This window comes from Gracilinanus agilis, chromosome 1 (genome assembly GCF_016433145.1).
Source record: "Gracilinanus agilis isolate LMUSP501 chromosome 1, AgileGrace, whole genome shotgun sequence".
Lineage (NCBI taxonomy): Eukaryota > Metazoa > Chordata > Mammalia > Didelphimorphia > Didelphidae > Gracilinanus > Gracilinanus agilis.
In genome coordinates, this window is record NC_058130.1 from 12,386,667 (window position 1) to 12,414,307 (window position 27,641).

The window sequence follows — 27,641 nt, forward strand, 5'->3', positions numbered from 1 at the left end:
AGGGTGATACCTAGTAAGTGTCTGAAGCTAGATTTGACCTCAGGAAGATGAGTCGTCCTGACTCTGGTTGCCCTGCTAAATAATGTTTAATGACTCATTTTGTTAATGATGAATTTAAAACACGCTACATATATGTGCATATATACACACACGTATATATATAGTAAGCATGTTGATATTTCCCTATATATGCAAATTTTATTTTTTAAAAAAAAGGAAAATCATGGTTGAAAGAAAAGTGTTTTGCCTTTAAAAACAGTCCAAGAAACCCATGTCCAGTTTGCATTGTGGCTTTTTATGCCCTCCTCGCCCCTAAATAGAAATTGTTCTGCCCCCTCCCGCAGAGATGGTTGGGAATTACTAAATAAATGCTGCCCTTAGACTGTTCTTCTGGGCTCTGTTTTACTCCATGCAAATTACAATGCAGTTGGAGGCCTCCTTGGAGGAATATTTGTCATGTTTCCCATCGACCTAAAGTGAAGAATACATCGATGCTTATCTCTCTCTTCCAATGTAATTCCCTCCCGTTTTCCCTTCATCCCTTCCCCTCCTTGGAAAGTCACTTTTCTAAAGGGCAGCCCTTTTGGAGAGGTTTCCAGACCCCAAAGGCCAGGGAAAGGAAGCACTAGATAAAACTGCTTTACTGGAAACTTCTTTAGAGAACTCCACGTACACAGAGCCTGAAATGAGGGCTGAAAAGTTGTCTAAAGAGCCACAATGGGCTTCAATGCGGCGAATCCAGATGAATCTCCCAATGTCAACCACATGGGCCAAGAATTCCGATCTGGGCTGGAAAGTCGTCCACAAAGTAAGCCGAGGAAATCACAGAGAAAGCTGGCAGATGCACACTCTGAGCTTATTTCATTAGAAACTGAGACTCAAAAAAAATTCTATTAATTCAGCATTAAATAAGCCAGTGGTAAATACCAGCGATTCTGCCTGCCTTTCGAAGCCATAAATTAGTTTAAATTGATTTATTCACAAGAGAAAATGCCCACAGATACATTCTTAGTACAGTATCTCACTCCATGCTGGTCTCTTTAGCCACAGATATCAAATTCATCTCCCACAAATTAAATAACTGGGGTCTGGTTACTGGAATGCAAGTTCATTAATGGGCATTAATAAAACCAAACATACAAAATGAAGCTCCTAATGGTCGCTCAGTCAAATCTTCTGCATCAAAGTCTACAGAACAAAGCGAAGTCACTATGAAATGTTTTAGCAAAGGGCTTTAGCTATTTAAAAATTAAATGTATAAACTTCTACTCTGGGTTTGAGGCAGGCAGCGGAACAGAAGCATCTGGGGGGGCCGCGACGTCTTTGGGGAAATACTTCTGATTGGACATAAACTCCACGACGGTAAGAAAGGCTTCGTTTGGGTCGTCACAGCCCCAGAAATAAACACTGAGCCAAGCACATAGTAGGACCTCAGGAAATGTACATTGATTAAATGCTTATTATTGCTTTGTATTATTATTATTTATTATGATTAATATAATTATAAAATAATATCATTAATAAAAGTGAATTTTTATTTAAATTTTATTTAAATTTAAATCTCCCCTCGAAGGGAGAGACTATTTAATTTCCAGCCTACAGCACGGTACCTGGTACATAGTAGGAGCTACCTAACGGGGTGTGGAATGGAAAATAATGGCATTGACCATTCCTTGGATATCTACCCTGAGAGTGGCCGCTCCCGTTGGGGGATGCACATTTCTCTTTGATGTCTCATTGGATGTTGATTGTCAGAGAATCTTGGAAGCAAGATGTTTCTGTGGTACATCTTTCACGTTATCTCCTAGAACCTTGGAACGCATATATGTGGGAGCTCCTCTAATGGAGAGAATCGTGAAGGGCGTATCTTGGCTTCCCCAAACCAAAGTACAATATCCCTTCCGCATTGTCACTTCCCCCATGGTGGTTTCATTTACTGTGGTTGGCATTAGAAATTAAATGGGAATTTGTGGGGGGGTGCAAAAGCCACAGATGATAGAAGGCCGGCAGATGATATAGAAAAAGTTTAGAAATTCAGAAATGCATAAACTATATGTCTAGTGCTGTATAACATCAATATATTTTCTCTTTTAATACCATAAATTTCTTGTTTAACATTAAAATAAGTAAAATAGTAAAAAATAAAATAAAAAATAAAATAAAAAATCAAACTTTGAAAAAAGAATGTTAAACCCCCCAGGTGACCCACAAGGACTAGAAATGCAGAGAGATCATAAAAAGTTTGGGAACTTGCACTTTTTAAAATTTCTTTTTCGAACAGTATTTTTGCTTAACATTCACCCACATATAGCCTATGACCAAAAACTTAACCCAAATTTTAAAATTAGGTACTGTAAACACCCCATAAAAGAAAAGGAAAAAATTCAGACTACTTCAGTGGTAGGAAGGTAAGGCCAAAAATTTTTATGTGGATTTTCCATATCATGAGAGCACCACGCCTCTCACCCCCACAGTGTGGAGGGGATACCTGTATTCTTCACTGAAAAAGAAAAAAAATGAATGCAGGAGAGTTTTGTATGTCCGCATCTTTATGTCAAGTCTGGGACTTGGAAAATGAAGGCTGATCTATACATATAGAGAGGTAGAAAGATTCATGTATGCATATATATGTACATAGATATATTTTGTATGTATGTATGTAGGTATAGAGGTATGTATGGAACAACATGTCTATTCCATTTTCAATGATATTTAATAAACATTTTAAGTGCCTACTGTGTATACGAACTAGACCTACTTTCATCAAGGATATCCTCAATCTGTGTGTATGAAGACAGTTCTCACAAATTCACTAGTGATATGAAAACAGAGGTATCAGTCACTATGAATGAATGAAAATACAGATTTAATAAGTTCTGGTTATGAGTCCAGCACTGGAATAAGTGCTACGAACAAAACACCAAAAATGATGCAGTCACTACCCTCACAGGGATTCTATTCAAATAGGGCAGAGAACTCTACGGGGATCTACATTAGTAATTACAGATATATATAGGTACATGTATTGATTACCCATTTGTAAACACTGTGCTGACTCACAATTATTCTTTTGTTTGCTCATTTCTTAATGACAAGGTCACCGATGACTTTTTCTAACTTTTTTTAGTGGTTTCCTCTATCAAAGAGTTTACAAGCCAATCCCTGAATAAACCCTGGTGAGTTCCTGTATTTTCCTATTAGGAAGATAAAACATACCCTAGAAAATTGTCAGAAATATCATCTTCACTGTAAGATCAATGAGCACTCTAAAGAGACCTGCCTAAGGATTCCCATAGGAAAAAGAAAAAACAACAACATATGAATGAAGAAATCCCATTGGTCCAGATGATGCAACAGAGTTAGGCAGGCTGGCTTGAGTACTTCCATTGATACATAAATCTTAGGTGTACATTAAAGCCAGACAATGGGCAAAGTCCAACATTAAATAGAAATAAGACACTGAGCTGGATTCAATATTTCCAGTAATTCCCAAGTTTTTCCTTCACATTGTGAATATGGAATTAACTCTCCCCTGCCTATTTTTAGATTTAATCACTAGAAAGGTATACACCCTATTTTATCCTAAAGGGGGGGGAGTCAGTGACCCACATGTGCAAAAGTGGGTGACGAATCAGAAACAACTGATTGCCCCCCTGGGCAGTCCTAAGCAAAGCTAAGGCTATAATTGGTCCATGTAAAGTGGAAGGAACACACAGGAAGTGATGCAAAGAAGCATCTTTAAAAGCAGAGGCCCTGCTGGGTTTGTACCCCAAAGAGATAATAAAGAAAAAGAATTATACAAAAATATTTATAGCCGTGCTCTTTTTAGTGGCAAAAAATAGGAAAATGAGGGGATGCCCTTCAATTGGAGAATGGCTGAACAAATTGTGGTATCTGTTGGTGATGGAATACTATTGTGCTCAAAGGAATAATGAACTGGAGGAATTCCATGTGAACTGGAAAGACCTCCAGGAACTGATGCAGAGTGAAAGGAGCAGAGCCAGGAGAACATTGTACACAGAGACGTATATACTGTGGCATGATCCAATATAATGGACTTCTCTACTAACAGCAATGCAATGATCCAAGACAATTCTGAGGGACTTATAAGAAAGAATGCTATCCACATTCAGAGGAAGAACTGTGGGAGCAGAAACACAGAAGAAAAATAACTGCTTGATCACATGGTTCGATGGGAATATGATCAGAAGAGAGAAGCAGTCTAGGATAGGCTATGATCAGGACCATCAGATGGTAGATCCACATGGATAAAATCATGGACCCATGGAAATAGAAAATTATACAGAAATAAAGCCATGTGTTTATAAATTTCAATGAAAAAAACATTGAGGCATAGGAGAGGGGTTGAGAACATACCTTTCTTTGAAGGATGATAACTAGACATTTCAATACACAATTCTGATCATCTTAAGGGAAGGAAATGAAAGAAATCAACTGAAAACAGGTCCAACTGGTTCTTCCATTACTGAATCTTAAAAAGATGTACATACTAAAAGTGCATGTTATGCTGATTAAAAAATAAGATACTAGGGGATGTCCATCAATTGGGAAACGGCTGAACAAATTGTGATATATGATGGCGATGGAGTACAATTGTGCTGTAAGAAATGATGAACAGGATGATTTCAGAAGGAGCTGGAAAGACCTATTTAAACTGATGTGGAATGAATTAAGCAGAACCAGGGAAAAATTGTACTGTACAATAATAGCAATACTGTGAAATGATCAACTGTGATAGACTTAGCTATTATTATCAGCAATACAATGATTGAAAATAATTCTGAGGGACTTAATGACAAAGAATGCTATCCACCTCCAGAGAAATAACTGTTAGAATGCAGATGAAAGCAAATATTTTTTCAGTTGTTTATTTGGGCTTATGTTTTGGATTTGGGTTTTATATATTTATCATATATATGAGATCACTCAGGAAGAAGATGTGTTCAATCATATAACTTAGGAAAACTTGTGTGGAAATGTGTTATAACATGTTATTGATAATAAGTAAATAAACATTTTAAAATAAAATTATCACCCCAGGTGGAAAAAAAGAAAAAAAAGATATTATCACTATTATCATCACCACCACCATTAATATTACCCCCTAACCTCTACCTCTTCTACTGACTATTGCTACAATTATCATCTTTTTTATTTTCTCTTTTTTAGTGGGGTTCAGATAGAAATGATCCCATGTCAGGTTAACAGCCTCAAGGTATCTTTTATATTGAGTATTCTGTAGTCTATTTTAGAGCTAGGTATTTTTAAACTATTTTTCCATAGCTGAATGAAAGTATTAGCATGTAGGTTCATTCTGAATAAGCTTACTGCAAGGATCCTCAGTACAATTCTTAGAGTAAGATAGGCAAAATATATACTTCATCTTATTTCTATGTGATTTTTTTCTTGAATGGGTCTCTATTTTGAGATCTTTACATTCATTGTAGATTGTATATTTTGGGTATTTGGTATAACATTTTTAACTGGCTTTAAGTATTGTGATATTGGAAATTTGGGGTTCATTGAGCTTTAATATTGAGGTCTCGGGTATAAACTTCCTGTGGACGTTTAGGGGACTTGAAAACTCCATTTCCCATGATTCCTCTTGTGTAATACAGGTGGGCAGGAAGTGTGATTACCTAAACAAAGGTATAAAGTCTCAGATCTTGATTGAGACGCCTTTCCTACAAAGCAGCAAGAGTGAAGGTATGGCGTGCATTTTGAATTGGATCTTAGCAGGCACGTGGTTCTTTGAATTATCAATATGGCTGTTAATAAAACCCTGATATCTTTAATAATATCCTTCTATATCAATTTTATTTGTAACAGTATATATCAATGTTAAAATTTCAAAATTATGGGTAACCATTTGTTCCATGATACTGTCAAGTCCCTGTTTATTATCTGAGTTCTTGGGAGCAGTTTTATAAAAATGTGTTATTTTTCTTTTCTTTTTTTTGGATGAAGTTCAGACAGAAACAATTACAGGAGAAAGTGCAATCTTTTATGTTCCTCCTCTTATCTTTTTGTAATCAATATTCTTTTTTTTTTAAACCCTTACCTTGCGTCTTGGAGTCAATATTGAGTATTGGCTCCAAGGCAGAAGAGCGGTAAGGGTAGGCAATGGGGGTCAAGTGACTTGCCCAGGGTCACCCAGCTGGGAAGTGTCTGAGGTCGGATTTGAACCTAGGACCTCCCTTCTCTAGGCCTGGTTCTTAATCCACTGAGCTACCCAGCTGCCCCCTTGTAATCAATATTCTTAAAGCCTGATGGATCTTGCCTGGAGCAGGGCAAAGTATCTTTAAGGTTTCACCTTCATCCATTGGCTCAGTGTATCCTCTTAATTCAAAAATGGTCTTAAGTCTTTCTCTTTCATTGGAATACCTTAAGAATTGAACACTTCTCCAGTCCAAATGGCAGTTTGATCATGAGATGAAAGGAACTATTTATTGTATTTTTCTGTGGTGCCACCTAGCTTGATGTCATTCACATAAATTAGGGGGCTAATAAGATGTTTTGCTTTGACTTTCTCTCTAATTTGGAATCCATCCTTAGCTCTATGTAAGAGAAATTATTACGGATTTAAGATTAGACAGAACCACAGTAGACTTCAACTATCACCCTGGGGCAGTGGGAGAATGCTCTGATTTATATCAGAAGTTTTTAGTGTTATTATACTGGTGTTGAATTTTAAGTAGAGAACAACTTTTAATCTGCCAATTAAATACCATGGCACCCTCATCACCCCGGGTCTATTGTATTTTCATGATTGTTATTGTTATTATAAATATTATATCTTTTTCTATCACCACTAACATCATCATAATCTCAATGGCTCCACTCCATATTTAAATTCAAGAGGAAACTATTAGACTGAAAGTGTCAAAACAGAGAACTTGCTTCCTAAAGCTAAATTATAAAACTTTTGGGTCATATTTGAATGCCAAACCTAAAAACAGGTTCTCTGCGTGTATACAAGTGTGCGTGATTGTCCCTGGCCACGTGGCCATATTAGTTATCATTGTCATCAGTCATAACTAAGGTAAAATCGCTCCAAAATGTATAAGACCCAAAATTAACCCATTCACTACTTCAGCAGCAAAAACTTTATAGTGACAAGCTCACAAAAACAGATGGGTTGATTATTTACTTTATTATTTTCACACTATGAATGACAAATTTGATTTAAGCTCGTTTTATTTTGATCATCTGAAACACTTTCTGATTCTTGATACCTGATGCCAAAATGGCTAAGTGTAGCTCTGGCAGAATTCAATTTCTTTTATTAAATCCAATCTAGGTAGTTTGTTAAAGGGCTTAACCAGTTGGCCGACTGGCATGTGGTCATTTCAGTCAATACGTTTGCCCTCACAGATCTGTAGCGATAAAGTGTAGACACTGCCAGAAATAAAGACAAGTACGGTCCTAACGAAGGATTTCTGGTGACGTTAAATACTGAATGCATTTTCCATTGTGCCTTATAAAGTCATGCCTTGTTACCTTCTGCCAAAGGAAGCAAACACTTCAGCAATACTATGGCAGGCCACCAAAAGACGTCTTACCTAAGGTGTTCTCTGAAATTATGAAAGTGGGTAGAGAAACATACAAGCAAAAAGGGTTTTTAGTCTTTAGAAAAATAAATCCAATTTGTAAAAAACATAAATGCTGCTCTTCACCAAATGTTTTATTAAAACAGATGGTATATTTTCATTGTATAATTGACCACATTTCCCAAAATGGTTGAAAGGATGTTTTAGTTAAGAAGAGAATGTAAAAAACCAATTCATTCTAATTCCTAATTAAATGTTTTTGGCAAGATCAAATGAAAATGATCACAACTGAGACCCAATATGAGCAAAACAATGACCTTTGAAATAACAAGAAATATCTAAGGAAAGGAAGACTATTGATTCAAGCAAATGAAAATTGATGAAAATCAATACATCCTCATTGATCAAAAGATAGCAAGTTTAGAGCCAAAAGTCCATCTGATATTACCCTATCATTTTGCAATTTAAAGTAGTTATGGGACTTGTCCAGGATAACACAGTGAATGGCAGAGCTGTGAGTAGAACCAACATCCTCTGACTTTAACTCTTCCTATTACATCCCATTGGTAACCTAGTAACTTATGTCACAACTTCAGGGCAAGACTTTTTATTTTATGTCTAAAATTCCTACATATCCTTTTATTAAGGACATATGGCTAAGTGGCAAGAATCTGTTTTATTCTTGAAGAAACTAAGGCAGCCAATAAACTAAACATTTAGTATGTTCTTGATAGTATATCTTTCAAAAGATTCCATTCCAAATTGTTTATTGATCAAATTTTTCTGTGTTTAACCTTTACCACACACCAACTACATGAGGCAAATTGAAATATTATAAGGTCAGTCTTCTATCCCTAGTCACTAATGTAGTTTGACTAAGCCCACAAAATCATTATCAAATTAACAGATGTGACATTAACAACTCTGTGACATTATCAGATTTAAATTCTATTTTGATGCTTTTCTTCTTCATTCTCAAATTTGAAATGAAGGGAGAAAAAAGAGGAAAAATTTAAAAAAAGAAAGAATTAAGAAGAAAAAAGACAAAGGAGAAAGACTTGGAGGAGAGGAGAGAATACTTTTCATACATGACTTTTGGCAACATTTCAGTTTAATAATAATAATTGCCTATTTTAAAATCTGATCTTCCTTGCTTTCCTGACTTGGCTCCTCAAAAACGATAAAATGGAATCTCTCTCAGAATTTCTTTCTTTTTTTTTTTTTAAACAGAAACAGGAAATCAATCAACTTCACTATGTCATTATCCTCAGCAAAAGATGAACCATTTTCATATCAAAGAACATATGGAATCAAAGCTTTATTGGAGAAATAAAAGATATTGGTTCCTGTCTTATGCCTTACCTGCCTCTACCCCAAGGGTGTCTTTCCCAAATTTCCCCTTCTATTGCTTCTACTGAGAGCCATATCTCAGAGAGCCTCATTCTACAAAAATGACCCAAAGGATATGTTCAGGATATGGGCAGGATATAATGAAACAGCTTCTCCTATTTCTCTTTACCTTAGGTGCTAGCTAAAATTACCAAAGTGAGTAGGAAAACATAGAAATGGAAAGGTTTTAGAGGTTTCAGAAAAATGAATCCAATTTTATATTAATTCTACTCTTCACCAAGTGAAGGCTTTAGTCATCCTAGCCTTCTGGGAAAACAAAGTATCATTTGCATAAACTATTCTATATATTGTATCTATTCCACATAACAGAACCCGCTCCCCTGCCTCAAACGTGCGTTGTGGCACAATCCAATTATATATATATATATATATATATATATATATATATAATCACATATGTATATGTAATAATCACACACATGCGTGTGAATGTTGACCTGGGTAGGAGGAAGGAGAGAAAGGTTTATATATGTATACTTATTTAATATACTATTTAATATACTTATTTGCTTAAAAAGTATATTAAATAAGTATAATAAGCATACTTAATATATTAATATATACTCCGTAAGTATACTTAAATATACTTATTTAATGTTAGCAATAAGGGAGTGTAATAGCTTGTCTAGTGCAGGGGTGTCAAATCCCAGTAGAAATGGATCCCTGCCCTATGTGTATTGACTTAGAAAAGCACAAATTAACATTATCAATGATGTATTATATTTTTATTTATTTGGTTCAACATTTCCCAATTATAGTTGGATCTGGTTCCTGATGCATTCAGGATGCTGCCTAAATGAAATCACAGGTCCAGACCCCTCCCCCACAAGTCCCAGAAGAAAAAAATATCCAATCCAATCCCAGGAAAGATGGCCTAGCAGAGATGGTCAGGCAGATCTACCTTCCAGTCCTGTCTCTGAAATATGTGAGCTGTGTGCCTGGGGGCCTTTATTCCTTCTTAACTCCCCAACAGCTCTCTAAGTCTGAAGGTTCTACACAAGACATGAGCAACACCCCCCAGCAGTTAATGGTTTTATGCCTCACTCCCATTCCAAAAACAAAACAAAAGCAAAATCTTTCAAAGTGATCAGAAGAGAGTTGGCTTAGCTGTCTGCCTCTGACAGAAGGACAATCGGAGATCCCTGATGGACTTACGGGAGCCCACCAAGTCGAGCGGCCACGTGCCATAGAAAAGAGGCCCAGGAGGAGCCTGAGAGATCCTGCCTCTTCGGGGTGCCAAGAAGGAACTCTTTCTCCTCAAAGTTCCATTGACCGAAGCGGCAGGCTTCAGTTAGCCCCACGCTTGGAGAATCTGACCACGCATGCCCCAAGACATATTGACAGACTCAATGACCATCGCCTTCAAGGCAAATGATCTCAGGCTTTCTTTTGTAAGTTCTAGTTCTGCTCTACAAATTCTCATTTTTTCCTCTCTGTATATATGTGTACATGCGTATGCAGGGATATATATATATATATATATATATATATATATATATATATATATATATATCGCTATAATGTGTGTGTGTATGTTATTGTCTACAAGTAGACCTATGTACACATAAATGAGAGCTATACATATATAAATCAATGGGAAAAAAGTGATCTTTGGAATGAAAATTGGAATTTAAGAAAATAGAAAAGTCTTTCAAGAAATCATGACTGCCCAGGCGTTCCAGATCCCTTGTTCCTCCACATTGCTTTTCTATTTTCCATCTCTTTCTTTTTAAGAGAAGTCTTGCCCTCTCCACTCCCCCCAGTCCATCATTAGCTGACCCACCCGGGCTCCAGAACAGCACAGAAAACCTTCAGACGTTTGCCTTTCTGCTAAATCGGTAAGAGCAAGCCATTGGCACTTACTTCATCTCCAGGATCTCCTCGAGCTGCTTTCTCCTCTCCATCCGCAGGTTGGCCAAGTGGGCTTCTTTTTCACCCAGGGACTGCTGAGTCGAGGCAAGGCGCGCTTTGGTGGCATCCAGCTCTTGTCTGGTCTTGTCGAGCGCATTCATCAGCTCTTCTAACTGAAAGGCAGACATCGCCGTGATTGGGATCTCACAGATGACAAGGACTCGCTTGTCTGCCCGTGTTCTGACAGTAAACCCACAGAAAACCACGCGAGCCTCCTAACTCGGCGCTAGACCTCATTGAAGACCATTCTTGTTTCCCACTGATTAAAAAATGTGTTTCCAATGCTCAGAAATGACCAGGTTTCCAATGGCCCCATTCAGTTGTTTTGCCCAATAACTTTTATAGAAACTATTTAACTTCTTTATTATAAGTGGGGGTGACTGGGCAGACCCAATTTGGTCCCGGACTTGGCAAATGTCTCCAATCTTTGCTCACAGTTGGGGTAAAGCAACGCTCAAAATGCATTTTGTCAAGCACGATTTCCTTTCGTTTTCAGGCCCCTGAGTATTTTAAGAGGAAGCTAATCTATGTGTTTCAGATTCATTCACATTTAGCCCATCAAAATGTTGGTTTCTAAAAGCCATTGGATTTTCAAGGACCCTCCAGAGGCCTTTTCCTTTGAACCAGGAAGCAATGTTTGGCCAAGAGTAAACAGAATTCCGACCACAAAAGGTTCAAGTTTGGTTTACCCGTGCTGTTTGAGAGGGCCCTAAACTTGAAATAAATGAAATGTAACTTTTATAGGGTGCTAATACACTATGGGGATAAGCCAGACTATCAAATATCCAGGGTTTTTAGCCAGGTCCCAAGAAATTGGACCAGGGGGCCCCGAGGCAAACCCTTACTCCTCTACAAACCATCATGGGCTTTTTAAAGCCAACCTAGAACAAAGACAGCCTGGTTTTTATGATTTCATTCCAAGGGCTGCAAAGGAATAAGTTGGTGATATGCAATCCCTCACCCGGATGAAGGGCTGGATTGACCCTGTTGATTAGAACCTGTGGTTCCAGGGAGTCTCCGTATTCCATAACTGATGTTTGGGCCTCTAAGCCATCCTTTCCAGCCAGGCTTGGCAGAAGGAGCTCACCCATCACTAAGATCAACAAAGCTCCCTTCAAAATGTGTCAGTGACATGTTAAGTCCCAATTCATAAATACTTTCTGCACCATTTATGCCGTTTTACATGGAATTTATTCAGGATAAGCAGAAAACACACGTCCAAGATAAATTTCAGGCTTTTAAGATTCAGAAAGCCTTTTATTTTGCTACAAGAAATGGGAAAACTTTGAATCATGAGCACGCAAGGCAAATAGAGATTAATGCCAAAAAAAGGCAAAGGGGGGAAGCAGGCTTCAAAATATGAAATTCAAAAAAGACAAAGGAAACTGGTGAATTTCCCCCAATTACACCTGTCTGATGGGCGGCGGAACGAACCGAGAGCCATCATCGGCCAGTAGGCTGTCAAGTGGTGTTGGGGAAAACCATGGAGGTAATTGAACTTCCACGCAATGCCCCAAGCCCGGTGAAATTTTCCATCTACCCCCTTTACAGCATTGCTTGTGAATGACTGAGGTGGGCACGGAGGGAGATGGATGGCTCATGACCAACACTCCTCTGGCTTTATGACTTCATCGCCATGGGCACTCACCCAAGGGTGGCTCAAAAGCCAGCCTTGGCTACTCATCCCACGGGACTCTGTGGGTCCTCCCATAACTTCAGCCAAAAGGAACCTTCACACTGAGGGCTTTTCTCAATTTCTCCTTGCATCACAAGAAGAGCATCACGCTTTAAGGCATTTCATGAGTCATCTCTAGCCCTTAACAAGCAACCAGCCCCTCTTCCATTGGAATAAAATATTTCTTTAAGAATATCTTTTATGCTGTTTCATCTATTAATTACGTTACATTAATTATTACATTTACAATAATCAATTACACTGTGGAATTATGTAGATGTATGTAAATATAGAGTGTAAAGAAATAAATGTAGATGTAGGTAAATATAGTGCTTAGCATAGAAGTCAATAAATAAATGCTTGTTGACTAGTGGATTGTAGAACGTTCCAGGCCAGCCATTCCCCTCAAGGACTGTCGTTGATATTTGGGGATTGTATCTGTTTGTAGTAAGAAGGGCCAGTTCTAACCAAGGCAGGCAGTCTGCTCCTATCACTTACTTATCTAAACTCTTAATTAAAATCCAAAATCTATTTTCCCCTTAATAGGACCCACCGCCCCATTGCCCTTTGGTCAATGGTGTCAAACTCAAATAGAAACATGAGCAACTCAGCCATAGCTAAGGATTCCTGTGACCTAAATACGGTCTGAGAAAACCACAAATTAGCATTATCTACGTTTTATTGTCAATTTGATACTTTTGCTGTAGGTGACTCTCAACCTCAATGTTTCAGAGACTCTAGGGATCTAAGCCTTCAGGTCAAGCAGATATTTCAGGAAGAATATTGATGCTAAAATAATGGACTTTCCTTTCCAAAAGAAGTTTGGCAGAATTCAACCCATCCCCAAAGACAACAGAGACAATAATTTCTCCTGTTCTGCAGTGTCTATTGAAGATATATAGTGAAGATAACTACTGGCCCAATGTTAGAGAATTCTGTGCCATGTTTTCTGGTCAAGGCCCCTGAATTTCTCATCTCCTTTTTGCAACTTTACCCAGTAGTGAAAAAAAAATCCAAGAAAATCAATCATGCCATCAGCCTGCCAGAATATTACACATTCGAGTCTCTGACCATGTCGGTGAATTAGCGGTGCTGTTTGCAATCAGCTGAGGTGTAAGGCAACATGACTACAGGCCTTCCTACAGCAGAGATAAAGGCCATCTCTGACACCCTTGTTTGTTGACTCCTTCCCTCTGCTATTATCTAAAACTAACCTGCCCACACTCATCTGACACAGAGTCCACTCACTGGGAATGGCATATTGTTTCCTAATTCAGCCTGTTCTTACATCTCAATGAAGAGCTTCCCAGCATCAGACCTTCTTCACGTCACACATCTCATTTGATATTAATTCACTTTAACAATTAGATGGAAAAGGAATTGGCTGAAGGCTCCATTGTAATTTCCTCTAGAAAAGAAGGATCATAGGATTATATTTGGAAGGGATGTCAGAGGCCCATTGTTCAACCTTCTCGTTTGACAGATGAGAAAAACGGGCATCAGAGACGTGAGCAAGATGTGAATCTGAGCCCTTTGATACGAAGCCAATCCCCTTCCCACTGGACCATGACTTGGGCCCATATTTAGCCCTTGTTTTATGACTCTTTCAGCAATCACCATCATATTTTACATGGAGCATTCTATAAAGATCTATTTGGAGTCAGAATAGCTAGAGTCGAATCCAGCCTCTGATACTACCTGGGTGACTTTGAACAACTTTCCTACACCTCAGTTTCCCCCACTGAAAAATGAAGGGGTTGTACTTTAAGGTTCCATTTAGCTTTAAGTCTGAGATCAATGATCCAAGATGAGATGGTCTATGTAAGACACTCGATAATGGCTAAAATTGGATCACTATCAGAAATTCTAGTTGCACTGAGTTGTGTGGGTTTCAAAATGAATATCCAGTACTCTAAGTATTATATTCAATAAGATTTATTAATAATAACTAACAAAAAAACCCTAAGTAAAGAAAACCAGCCTCTCTCAGCTGCTCACACAGAAAAAGAGAGAGAGGGAAATTATAGAACTATAAAAACGATAACGTAAAAATGCACGTAAATGAAGGGAAAAGCATTCTGGGTAATGTTGTTTTAGGGGTCCAAGGACTTTCCAACTATACAGCTGGCTTCAAGAACAGCTGCCTACAGAGTGCTGTCAAAGGACTTTGTCACCTCCCCACTTCTAGGATGTCAAGTTCAATTCCATCCAACCAACACTTATGGAGATCTGATGGAGGTGGTGGTCATGGACAGGTGGGAGAGGAAAAGAGTGTTCACACTGGTGAAACAACAAAATCCAAAGCACCCTCTAGACACACTCCTCCCACTTGGAAACCATCATCATCATCATCATCATCATCATCATCATCATAGAATTCATATGACACTTCTCATGTCCATATACATGCACATACAAGAAAACATTAAACAAACAAGAGCACACATAGCTATATGTATGTAATGCGATGTATGTATGTATATATCATATTATAATACCTAAAAATCCTCTTACCTTCCATCTTAGAATCAATACTAAGCATAGGTTTCAAGGCAGAAGAACAGTAAGGGCTAGCTAATTGGGGGTAAGTGACTTGCCCAGGGTCACAAAGCTAGGAAATGTCTGAAGTCACATTTGAACCCAGGTCCTCCTGTCTCTAGACCTAGCTCTCTATCCACCAAGCCACCTATCTGCCCCATGATACTTTTTTTTTTTTTACTTTCAACTGTTCCCTCTTTATTTTTTAATTTTTATTTTTTTAATTTATTTTTTAATGTTAATTCCCATGATACTTTTTAATGAAAGGCTGGATGGCATATTAGAGAGATCTGATCCCAGAGTCAGGAAGAATGACATTCAGACTACTTTGGATACCCAGGGACCAAGTCATCTTGGGTAAGTCATTTCAAATCTCTCTGCTCAGGTCCTGCTTTGACTGGATGAGCCAGAGAAAGCGCCCATATGCAACGGTACAGGAAATTCTTCTATGAAGTAGAGGAACCCTACTTTGACAACGCAGGGGTGTCCCTAGAATCACACAGCCAACATGTGTCATAGGCAATCGATCAAATCACCTGTCGCCAGGCCCTGTGCAAGGCCTTGGATAGCCAAAGACAAAAGGAAATCAATTATTTCCGCCCAGAAGGAGCCGGCCTGTAATCTTGGGTAAACGTGGATATTAATAGGGGAAAGAGAACAAGCATGTATTAAGTGCCAAAGGAGCTAGAATTCAAGGTGGGCATGGAAGAAACCAAGATTTCTGCAAACTAGAGGAGATGAGGGAGAATATTCCAGGCCTGGGAGGGCGGAGTGCTGTGCAGAAGGTAAGTGAGCAATAAGGATGGAGTCACATTCAGAAGAACTTTAGACCCAAAGGAAGAATTTATATCTGATCCCAGCAGCCAGAGGGAGCTGCCCCCGTTTACAGAGCTGGGGAGTGGAAAGGTCCAGATCTGTGAGTTAGCAAAATCACTTCGGTGGCTGTGAGATGGAATATTTGGAGAGGGGAGAGCCATGAAGCAGGATGATTAATGGAGAGACTGTCACCCAGTCTAGGCAGGAGGTAAAGAGAGCCTGACCTCAGGCGTAGCCCCACGAGTGGACAGAGGTCAGGGAAGCAGCAACAACAAGCCTCAGCCACTGGCTGGACTCGAGGAGTGCAAGAGTGAAGAAATGAGCATGACCCAAGGGTAGAGAACCTGGAGGAAGGGAAAGATGGGGGCATCCTCAGCAGAAAAGGGGCTGACTCGTGACTTTGGCAGGGATGAGAGCAGCCACCCTCTCAGATATCCGTTGGACCTTCCTCTCTGATGAAAGAGAGCCGGTCATCAGCACCTGAGAAGTTCATCCTTCCAAAAATGGAAGAACCAAGAGGAGAAGATTCTGGGCACGATCTGCTCTTCATTAAGAAGGATCTGTTGATTGATGGAGAGTAGAAATGGATGGGACTTTGTGGGGAGAGGATGACTTCCTCCTAAATCTTGTGGCAGAAGAAAGAAAAATAGGTGCCCAGGCTGAGCTGGACTGGAGATTGTGCAGAGGTGGAAAGGACAGGACCTACTATGTGCAGGCATCATGCTAGTCTGGTGATTCAAAGTCAAAATGATAAAAATGAAGTCAAGTCAAGGGAAATAACAGATATACAAATGAATGTATATACCACAAATACAAAGTAATTTAAGTTTATAATAATAATACTATCTAGCATTCATAGAGTGCTTTCATATTTATAAAGCGCTCTACATATGTTTTCTGATTTTATCCTCATATCAATCCTGGAAGGTATATAACATTATTAGCCCTATTTTGCAGGTGAGGAGACAGATAGGGTAAATGACTTATCCAAGGGCATACACATGTATACACACACACACACACAAAAAAATACTCACCCCTAATAAGTGTTCAACCTGAATTTAAATTCAGATCTTACTAGAAAGTATTAGGTGACTATATAAACCAGTGATTCCCAAAGTGGGCGCCACCGCCCCCTGGTGGGTACTGCAGTGATCCAGGAGAGCGGTGATGGCCACAGGGGCATTTATCTTTCCTATTAATTGCTATTAAAATTTTTTTTAAATTAATTTCCAGGAGGGCTAAGTTATATTTTTTCTGGAAAGGGAGCGGGGGGCCAAAAAAGTTTGGGAACCACTGAATAAAAAAAGGCAACTTTCATATGCTTACATGTCCATACATAGACAACCTAGATGTGGTGTGAATAATACATGTACACACAATATACATGTCTGTGTGTGCATGTAGGTACATGCATATAGATCAAATACATAATCCTATTCTATATATACATAGATAAAGTATTTGATAGAAAAAGGAGAATTAAGCCAGAAAGGAATTATAATAAAAATATATACAAAGATTATCTCGTTTATGCCTCGCCACAACCAGGGCAGGCAGATTGGTGTCATTATCTCCACTTTACAAATGAGGAAACGAAAGCGGATAAAGGCTGAAGGACTTGCCCAAAGTTCCCCAGTTCCTGAGCGTCTGAGACTGGCCTTTTGAGTCCGGGGCCAGCACTCGGCACACGAGGGCGCCACCTAGACCCTGCCACTGGACACCACATGGTGCTTGGGAATCTTGGCCCATCTCCAACTCCTACCTCCATTTTCTATGGGATGTGGAAGTCTAAACCTCCCCACAAACACGGGTGTGGATCTATAGCCATTTACGCAGCACGTATTTTTATTTTGTAAAATATAGATGTGAACACACACACAAGTATGTACATCGAGATGCATGTACACATATATTTGGGTATGTGTGTATATATGTCTCCATATGTAATACATGTATTATATGTGTATATGTTTGTTGGTTTACTTTGCTTTAAGCCTCTCAAGATGAGCCAACTCCCAAAGTGGACTTCTCCACTGACTCACAGCCGTAGAGTCCTGATAACTCGTAATCTTTAAAAGTTGCTCAGGACCCCAAGAAGTGCCTTGTTCTTTCAGTACGTGTGTATGTGTGCACACGTGTGCATGTATGCATCAACACGCACACATGTGGGGGAAGTCTGTTACCAGATCCATCATGGGAACCCTATTTGGTTGGCATCATATATTGAAAAGTAAAAAAGAAAGATCCTCGAATGGCCTAAGGATTAGGATCACCTATTTAAAAATCGATTTTTTTTTCCGAATTTTCTTTTCGCAGCAGCCCAAGTCATTTTTCTCCTGCTGATTATGGGACACACCCCGAGCCGGTCCAACTACCGACATCTGAGACGCCTCCTGGAGCCGGGCCTCTCGCCGGGCCCTTGCACGATGGCACGGCCTTCAAACACATCTCGCTTGCATCGAGGGCTTCCATCCCACTCGAGCGCCATGGTCAGATCTTTTAAAACCTGTTTAAGACCTTAAATCATTAACATATGGAGACTTAAACTTACACATACATTTACTTTCTTTAACTAAATATTTGAAAACCAGCTTCTTTCTCAGTTATCTGCCAAGATCTGTGCTCAGGGCTCTGGACTTCCCCACTTGCCATATTACAAATACCCCACACTGTTCCCGAGTCTGGTTTGGCAAGGGCTGATCTTTAAATATTTTGCTAAAATAAAAAATAGGAATGTGATGCCAGTTTTCAGTTGACATATATATTCTGTGTTAATGATCTGGAATTTTAACGGGTTTTCAGCTGTGTTTTGAAAAGCATCCAGCCCTTGTGCTTTAAAATGACTATCTTGATCACGAGTGTCATCGTTTCTTCTTTCGCTGTCTCTGACTCAATGTCCAAAGCAAGAAACCCAGCCGTTGGTTTGTACCAGCGCAAGCTATAAAGTTGCCAAAGGAGACGTCCATGGTAGGTATAAATAGGCTGCGGGGGGCTTCAGAGGGCATCCAATCCAATCTCTTTACTTTCCAGATAGGGAAACTGAGTCACAATACACGTAAGTGACCCATCCTAAATCCTATAAGTCAAAGAGCTGTGATCCTGACCGCCCATCTGTAATTCCAAATTCAGCAACTTTTTCCACATGGCTTCTCTAGACCTTAAATAACAGTCCACCAGGAGTTACTGTGATGGAAAAGGCATCTGCATTATGACTGACATGGATTTGGTATTTGGCCCTGAGCTAAGAAAGGCATCCTATCACGGTCCATCTTGGTGGGACGGTCCTTGGAGAATCCAGGGTCCTTCCATACCACTCGGAGATACAGAGAAGGACCACAGTGAAGCCAGATTAAGTCACAAAGTTAAATACTCTCGGATGGGGAAGCATCGCCATGTCCATGTGGCCGACAAATCCTAGAATGGACTGGACGACCCACGGGAGTAGCCAACTCACGTTGGTTTTTCCTCTTTCCCAGCCTCTAAAAACCATCCCAGGAGGGTTTCCCGAGGATGAAAATACGACAAAGACGCTCTGAAACCCTTCCTCAGCGCCAGCAGCCGGAGGCAACGTTTCCAGGTGTTTCTGTGGACCTTCATGATCCCCTCCAGACGAGGCTCCCCCATCTGACTTCTCTTTATTATCTGTCGCTCCTATCTTTCCCACTAGCCTACCTCGACGACCAACCCTGCCTTAGAGTGACACCTTTTGGAAAAGGCTGAAACTGTCAGATCCGGAAGCGGCTGCCTCTTGGCCAGAGGCCGGTCCGAGCGAGCATCGAGCTGGGTGACTTCTGCTGCAGACTGAGGCTGAGCCCCAAAGGAGCAGACGCACCCCTTCCTCATTCGTTCAGGCTTTCAGGACTTCTCTCAAGTCCTATCTCTCTGTGTGTGTGTGTGTGTGTGTGTGTGTGTGTGTGTGTGTGTGTTTTCTCCTTCCAGGCTTGTTAACATCACTTCACCCAAAAAAGGAGAAAAAAGAAAAAAAAAGTCCCCCAGTTGAGCGACACACTTCTGACTTACTGGACTCAGAATGAGATGGAGAGAGAGTACAAATGAATGACAGTTTGTTAAAAAAAAAATGTAAAAGCCCTGAAGCATTCCTAATTCCAGATTGGATTCGGCTCAACGCACCTCATGGTCATATAGTACAGTTCCAGTTTGTGGGAAAAGACTCGTGTGTGTGTGCACGTGTGTGTGTGTGCACATGTGTGTACACTAAACAATGACTGTAGTTTCTTTTCTCCAATTTGACAGAGAATCAAGAGGCAGGGCTTTCCCCCCAATGTGAAAAGACATGATCCGTCCATTTTTAAAAAAAAAGTTCCATGAGGTCATTTTGATAATATGCACAACACACAGGAAAGGCAGCTTGATAAAGAGGACAAAGGGCCGGTCTTGGAGGGAGGAAGATCTAGGCTCTCATTACACCTCTGAGAATACGACTTTAGGCAGATTATTTAAAAGTCTCCACGCAGCCAAAGCAATGTTCTAAAATGGCAAGTTAGTGAGCAGATAGTCATCTGACCTGATGAGATCATGGGTCCCCCGAGACCCCAACCCCCCCAATAAATATTTACATTAAGATTCATATGGTCAAGCGTGTTTCCCCCCTAAAAGCCACATAATATATGTTTACCCAAATTTAGCCTCAATCTTCAAAACAAAACAAAAGCTCATTTTATCTATCTTTTGTTTTGACATAACCATCATTTCTGAATACACTCCTCCCCACAGATACATACTCTTTCTTTGAAACCAAGAAAAACAGCAAGATAAAATCAATGTATGAGAACAGTATTTGACAACATAGGTAGCATTCCGCACCCACCGCTTCCTCCCCAGGGCTCCAAAGCGAAGAGGGGGAGGTTCATTGTCCGATCTCTTCTCTGAGGCCAAAAAGAGTCATTCTAAGCACACAGCATCCATCTTCCTTCACGCGTTCTTTCCTACTGTATTATTAGAATCATTTTATAGATATCTGTAACTTTCCTGGTTCTGCTTACTTCCCTGTGCATCAGGTCAAAAATGTCATCCCATATTTCTCTAAACATATGTGTATGTGTGTGTGGATACACGTAGGCATGCGTCTGTGCTCAATGTATACATGTATATACGAATAAAAGTGTGGTCATACGTGTAGTATATCTATTCGTCTGTCTATCTTTCATCATACACACAGACCACATGCCCTGCCATCTAAGATCGCCTCTCTCTGGAAATCCAGCCAGAACTTCAAACTTAACCCAAGCAGGAGAGAACAAACCATGTAGGAGGGGCTGTTCTAAACTGGGTGACCTCCAAAAGTTCCCAGACTCTATTATCCATGATTCTAGAATCATTCTTCCCTGGAGGATAAGGTGTCCATTCCCCCTTTCCTGCTGCTCTTGCTCCCTGCCCTGGTTCCTGGGCTGTCTCCAAATCCATCCAGGATGGCCAAAAGCAAGAAGACTTCCAGCACCTTAAGGCACTTCCCCCAGCTCGCTGTTGTTCCACTGCTTACCTGAAGCCCTAAAAGTCCCCAAGTTTGTCATCGAGACTATTTATACAACCTAAATACATATGCTGTGTGTATATATATATATATACATATATATATATTTATATTTTATAGCTATATTTTATATATAATATATAAGTATTTATGTTTATATTGTATTTATATTTATATTTTATATCTATATTTTATATGTAATATATAAATATTTATGTTTATGTTTTATTTACATTTTATATATATTTTATATATAATATATAATTATATAATATATATTGTGATATATATTATATATAACATATAGTTATATTATATTGTAATATATTATATACAATATAGAGTTATATCAATATAACCTATATAGTCTCTAGACCTTGCCATTTGTCTAGGCACGGTGCCTAAGGCTCCACTACACCTTAGGATTTCTGGACCATTGCTTTGCAAATGAATTTTCTTTTAGGTGATAATTCTCCCATCTAAAGACAGTTCTTGCCCTGAAGGCAGGAACTCTAAATTTTTTCCACTTACTCATCTAGCACTTAGGATAGTGCAAGTCCTTAGGCAATGACAGGGGCTAAATAGAGGCTGTTTCATCCATATATTCATAGACATACAGATTCTACTACCATGTTCCAAGCCATCAAAGCTGCAGACTTCAGAGTCATCACAAATGTCTCCATTTCTCGCATTCACCGTATTAAATCAAGAATCCCATCTTTCTTCCCATCTCTTCCCACTGCCCCACCGTCCATTCCACTCCTACCACCCGCCATCAGCGGAGCTCCTAATCCCTGACCTGAATGTATGGAATTGCCTTCTGTCCCTTCTCTCCACTTCTTGTTTCACACTTACTCCAATCCATCCTCGACTCCATCGACAATATGGAAACATTAAATGGCCCTTATTTCCTCTAGGAAAAAAAGTCTGTATTCCTCATCACCTTCTTAAGACTCTCTGCTATGTGGCCATCACCTGCCTTCCTAGCCTTGGGTCACACTGGAGGCAAACATGAATCTTTTCTGTCTAGCACCCCGGAAAGAGAATCAGAGGACCAAGGTTCGAATTCTGTCTCTGTTACTTAGTACTTCTTTGAACTTGAAAGAGTATCTTCGCTAATCTCACCTTTGTTTCCTCCCATATTAAAAGAGGGGATTGGATTGGAGCTTCTTTAGATCTCCCCCAGCTCTAGACGGATGATCCTATTAATGCATCTCAATTCACCCATCTGTGAAATGAGGGAGTTGAAGGATGACTTCTGAGGTCCTTTTGAGGTCTAAATCTTTGACTTTATAATATCTGCAGAATAATCTCTATCTTATCACTTCTGTGCCTTTGTTCACAGTGTTCTGTCAACCTGGAATTACCTTGTAAATGATCTACATCTACAAAGCCTTCAATGAACAATGGAAATGCCATCTCCTCCCTGAAGTCCTCCTTGACACTAGGGATCTGTGCCTGGGTGGACCTCTGTGAGGTGTATTCTTCTTGTTGACTTTTCATTTATTTTCTTGCATTAAAATTTGTGGAGCGTGTCTTGTCTTTTAGACTAGCTTGCTGGGGAAAGCAGCCATGTTTGGAGAGGCATCATAGTACAATAGAAAAGGATCTTAATTCAGATTCATAAAAGGCTTCCTTTCCAATTCTGGCTCTGCTCCTTATTACTAGTAGGATTTTGGACAAGTCACTTAACTTCTCTGAAATCTGGTTTGCGCTTCTATAAAATGAGGTATTTGGGCGAAATAACTTCAGAGATTCCTTCCATCTCCAAATGATCCCATGAAACATGCTGAGTTAGTTTAATAGTGGGGAACAGAACTAGGCAGCTTTGTTTTGTTCTGTGGCTAGCACAAAGAGGGAATGAGGGAAGGGCAGAAACATAAATACAGGAGAGAGGAGATAACATTATTCATTTTATGTGGAAATGGAGGCTAGTTTGAAGGTGGAATCCCTCATCTCATGAGCAGGAAGATAAAAGATCCTTTTTCTTTGTCCTTATACATTTATGATCTTGTGAGCTTCAAAATTAATATCTAATATCTCCAAGTATTATATTTAATAAGATTTATTAATAAAAAGCTAAAATAAAAAACTAGATAAAGACAAGCTTCCCAGACCATGCACATGGGAGAAGAGAGAGAGCGCAGGGGCAGAGTTCCAGAACTTTATATTCCAAACAATATAAGCAAGTAACTTGGATGAAAGGACAAAGGATTCTGGGAGATGAAAAAGAATTCTGGGAGATGGAGTCCAAGGGTTCGATATTTTCTAACTATACAATATTTAGAAGTCCTACTCAATGAGTCTTTCCTATTTCATGCCTTGTGGCAAGGATGCCCAACTTATCAACCTCATAGGTTTGTGCTTTAAACTCTGGCTATAGGGATTGGGGATATGTCTGGTTCACCCATGGCACTGGCTCAGCCTGAACCCTAATCTCACAAGAAATTCAGCTGGGATCAATCCTCTTCCTCTAAAGTTTACTTTGGGCCAGGTCTCCACATTCTGGAACACGAAAAGCCCAAGAATACTTACTTTGGAACAGGGTGGTGGATCTCTACAGTACTAAAAGGTGAAAAAGCTGAAGAATAAGGAGGAACACCAGAGATAAGGTACTGGGAATATAAGAAAAAGGTTCAAGGGAGCAAAGCAAAAAAATCTGAATTTTTTCATTTCATTAAAAAATTAACATATCTAAGACACAGCATTTTAAAAAAGGGATAAAGGAGGGAGTTCAAATTTATTACTCTAGAAGCTCTATCCTCAGGAGCAATAAAGAGAATAAAAACCGAACAGTCATGAATATAGATATGGATCAGAGAATAGGCTTTAGAAGATAGAATGGGAGAGAGAGAAATAAAGAGCAGGTCAAAGTAAATGAAAATTTATTGGAAAGACACACCACAAAGAATGTTACTTAAGCTAAAAGATTGGAGGAGAAAGGGAGAGGAAGTGCTATGTGAAGGAGGGTTGGAAATGGAATTAGGGTTAGAAGTAGGGTTAGCCAAGGGAAAATAGGGAGGAGACATGTGGGAGAAAGCCATCTGCAGTTGGTGCCTCCACTTCCTCTCCAATCACTCTCTTCTAAGAAGACCGAGGCTTCTGATCTCATCATTCAACTGCATCTGCTCCATCCCAGTTTCCAATGATCACTTAATTGTCCAGTCAGTGGCCTTTTTTCAATCCTCATCCTTCTTGACTTCTCTTCAGGCTAAGGCATTATCAGTTACACTCTTCCTAAAATGAAAGTCTGATCATGTTGCTCTCCTACTCAATAAATTCTATTGGTTCCCTTATTGCCTCCAAGATAAAATATAAAATGTCTTTGGCTTTCTTCATGAGCAGATCCCTTCATACCTCTACCTTGTCTGCCCCTCAGTTACTCCTTTCTTGATCTCCCAACTCAATGCCTTTTTAGAGGTTGTCTCTAATCATGGAAAGGCCTCCAATCTATGATTCCCTTGGCTTCCAGAATCATCTCAGATCTTTCCGTCTGCAGGAGACTTTTCCTGGTCCCTCAGCTTCTGAGGATTCTTACCTTCTATTTATTCTGTATTTTTCCAGTACATACTGTCTGCACATTATCTCCCCCATTAGAATGTGAATTCCTTGAGGGAAAAAGCTATACCCACCCCCCTTTTCTTTTCACTATTACACTTTTTACAGAATTCGGCACATTGCAAGTGTTTAATAATTGCTTACTAAGTGATTGAAATATTATAGAGTTAGATTCAATAAGATTTGACAACTTTTTCAATATAGATGGAGAGTTTAAAGAACAATTGACCCCCTGACTAGTGCAAGCCAACAGAGCCTTTGAAAAAAGTACAACTACCCATTCCTCTTAAAACACCAGTGAGCATAGGAATAAATGAAACTTTCCTTAAAATGTAGTATAAAAAACCATCAGTATGCATTATAATAATGGGAATGGGCTAGAAATTCCCTAATAAGACCACGGGTGAAGCTAGAAGAACCTTTATCATCAATATTATTTAGTATTGTACTAAAAATGTTAACTTTAACAATGAAAATAAAAAAAGAAATCAACGGAATTAGAACAGGACAATGAGAGAAAAGAACTGTCTCTCTTTGCAGATGATGTGATTATATGCTTAGACAATTCTAGAAAATTAACTAAAATAGTTAAAAATGACAACTTTAGCAAAGGTGCAGGCTGTAAAATAAAACCACATAAATCAACAGCACATACACACGCACACACAAACACATACACATACACATATATACATAAACTGACAAAGTTGAGCAACAAGAGACAGAAAGAGAAATTTCATTTAGATTAACCGTAGATAACATAAACTGGGAGTTCTCCTATCAAGGCAAATCCAGAAACTATATGAATACAATTGCAAAACACTTTTCACACAAATAAAATAAAATCTAAATAACTGTAAAAACATTAATTGCTGATGGAGATACTAGTCCAAAAGAATAAAAATGACAAATCTACCTAAATTCACCTACTTATTCAGAGCCATACCATCAAAACTAAAGAGAAAATATGTTATAGAAGTAGAAAAAATAATAACAAAATCCATATGGAAGAAAACAAAGGTCAAGAATATTAAGGAGAAAATTTTTTTAAATATATAGGAAGATGGTCTAGTTATACCAGATCTCAAACTGTAAAGTGATAATTATTAAATCAATTTGATACTAGCTAAGAAATAGTGATGGATCAAGGGAAAAGATTATGTATGCAATACATAGTAGTAAATGACCACAGTAACTTAATATTTGATAAATACAAAGATCCAACTTTGAGGACAAGAATTCATTATTTGGCAAAACCTGCTGGGAAAACTAGAAAATAGTCTGGCAGAAACTAGATATAGACCAAAAGTTCACACACTATACCAAGATAAGGTCAAAATTGGTACATGATTTAGAAGTAACAGTTGATACCATAAGTTAGGAGGACATGGAATAATTTACCTTGGAGACCTATGGTTAAAAAGAAGAATTTATGATCAAGCAAGAGAGAGAGTATTATAGGATATTAAATGGATGGTTTTTATTATATTAAATTAAAGAGTTTGCATAAACAAAACCAATGCAACCAAGATTAGAGAGAAAGGAAAAAAAAACTGAAAAAATTCCAGTACTCTAAATCACTCTTAATTAACGAAACTCAAATTAAAACAATTCTCACATACCACTTTATACCTATCAAATTGGCTAAACTGGCAGAAAAGGGAAATGATAAATGTTGGAGAAGACGTGGAAAAATTGAAACACTGATATACTAATATTGGTGGAGTTCTGAACTGATCCAAACATTCTAGAGAGCAAGTTGGAACTATGCCCAAACAGCTATAGAACTGTTTGGAGCATTTGATCTAACAATACCACCATTAGGTCTGTATCCCAAAGAGATAGTAATGCTGATGATAATGATAATAAAAATAATAGCATCAATAACAACTATAGCATCCAAAGTTTTATAAAGAACTTTAAATAGAACATGGTTAGTTCTTAAATAAAGGGAAAATGATGGAGATACTGGGTATCTTTTATAGCTCTAAGGAAAAAGTTTTTAACCAAATAAGAAATAGAAGAGATCACAAAAAGGCAAAATAAATAATATTGACATGTAAAAGTGAGAAGTTTTTGTACACACAAAATTAACCTAGATAGGATGTAAAAGGAAAGGGTTAACTGGTGGTAAAGGGGAGTCTTTCCATCAAATTTTTTTTGTCTGTTATACAATATGCAACAGGAATTGACACAGACATAAATAGCCTCCAAACATGATCCCCTATTGATGTTGTCAACAGATATAAACAGTATAAATATCAAAGAAGAATTACAACGTATTCGTATCATATCAAAGGATGTTCCAAAGTGCTAAAAAAGAGATTCAGAGGTTTCCCCTCACTCTCAGAAAATTGGTAAAAGTGACAAAAAGTGACAAAAAGTGACAAAAAGTGACAAAAAGTTCTAGTTATTATGGCAGTGGAGTTGTGAATTGCCCTATTCTGAAATGAGATTGATTTCCTGGAAAAGAAGCAGAGCCAGAGTGCCTCCTTACAAGGAGAAGGTAGAAAGGGGGAATGAGTCTCTTTTGGCCAAAGATTTAGAGATCCACAGGCTAATGTCCTTATTTTACAAGAGAGGAAATAGATTAGAGGGAGGGAAATGACTCACCTAAGGTCATTCATCCATTTGAGGAAAAAATAGCAAAACAAAACAAAAAAATAGA

General features: G+C 38.8%; 1 protein-coding gene across 1 annotated transcript in view; it reads right to left on the reverse strand.

Annotated features, from left to right (window-relative positions):
• Nucleotides 1–27,641, reverse strand: part of ERC2 (ELKS/RAB6-interacting/CAST family member 2) — a 743,930-nt gene that overhangs the window by 206,141 nt on the left and 510,148 nt on the right. The window contains exon 20 of the mRNA XM_044675466.1: nt 10,845–11,005. Within this exon, the coding sequence (XP_044531401.1) occupies nt 10,845–11,005 (161 nt within the window). The remainder of the gene's footprint in view (nt 1–10,844; nt 11,006–27,641) is intronic.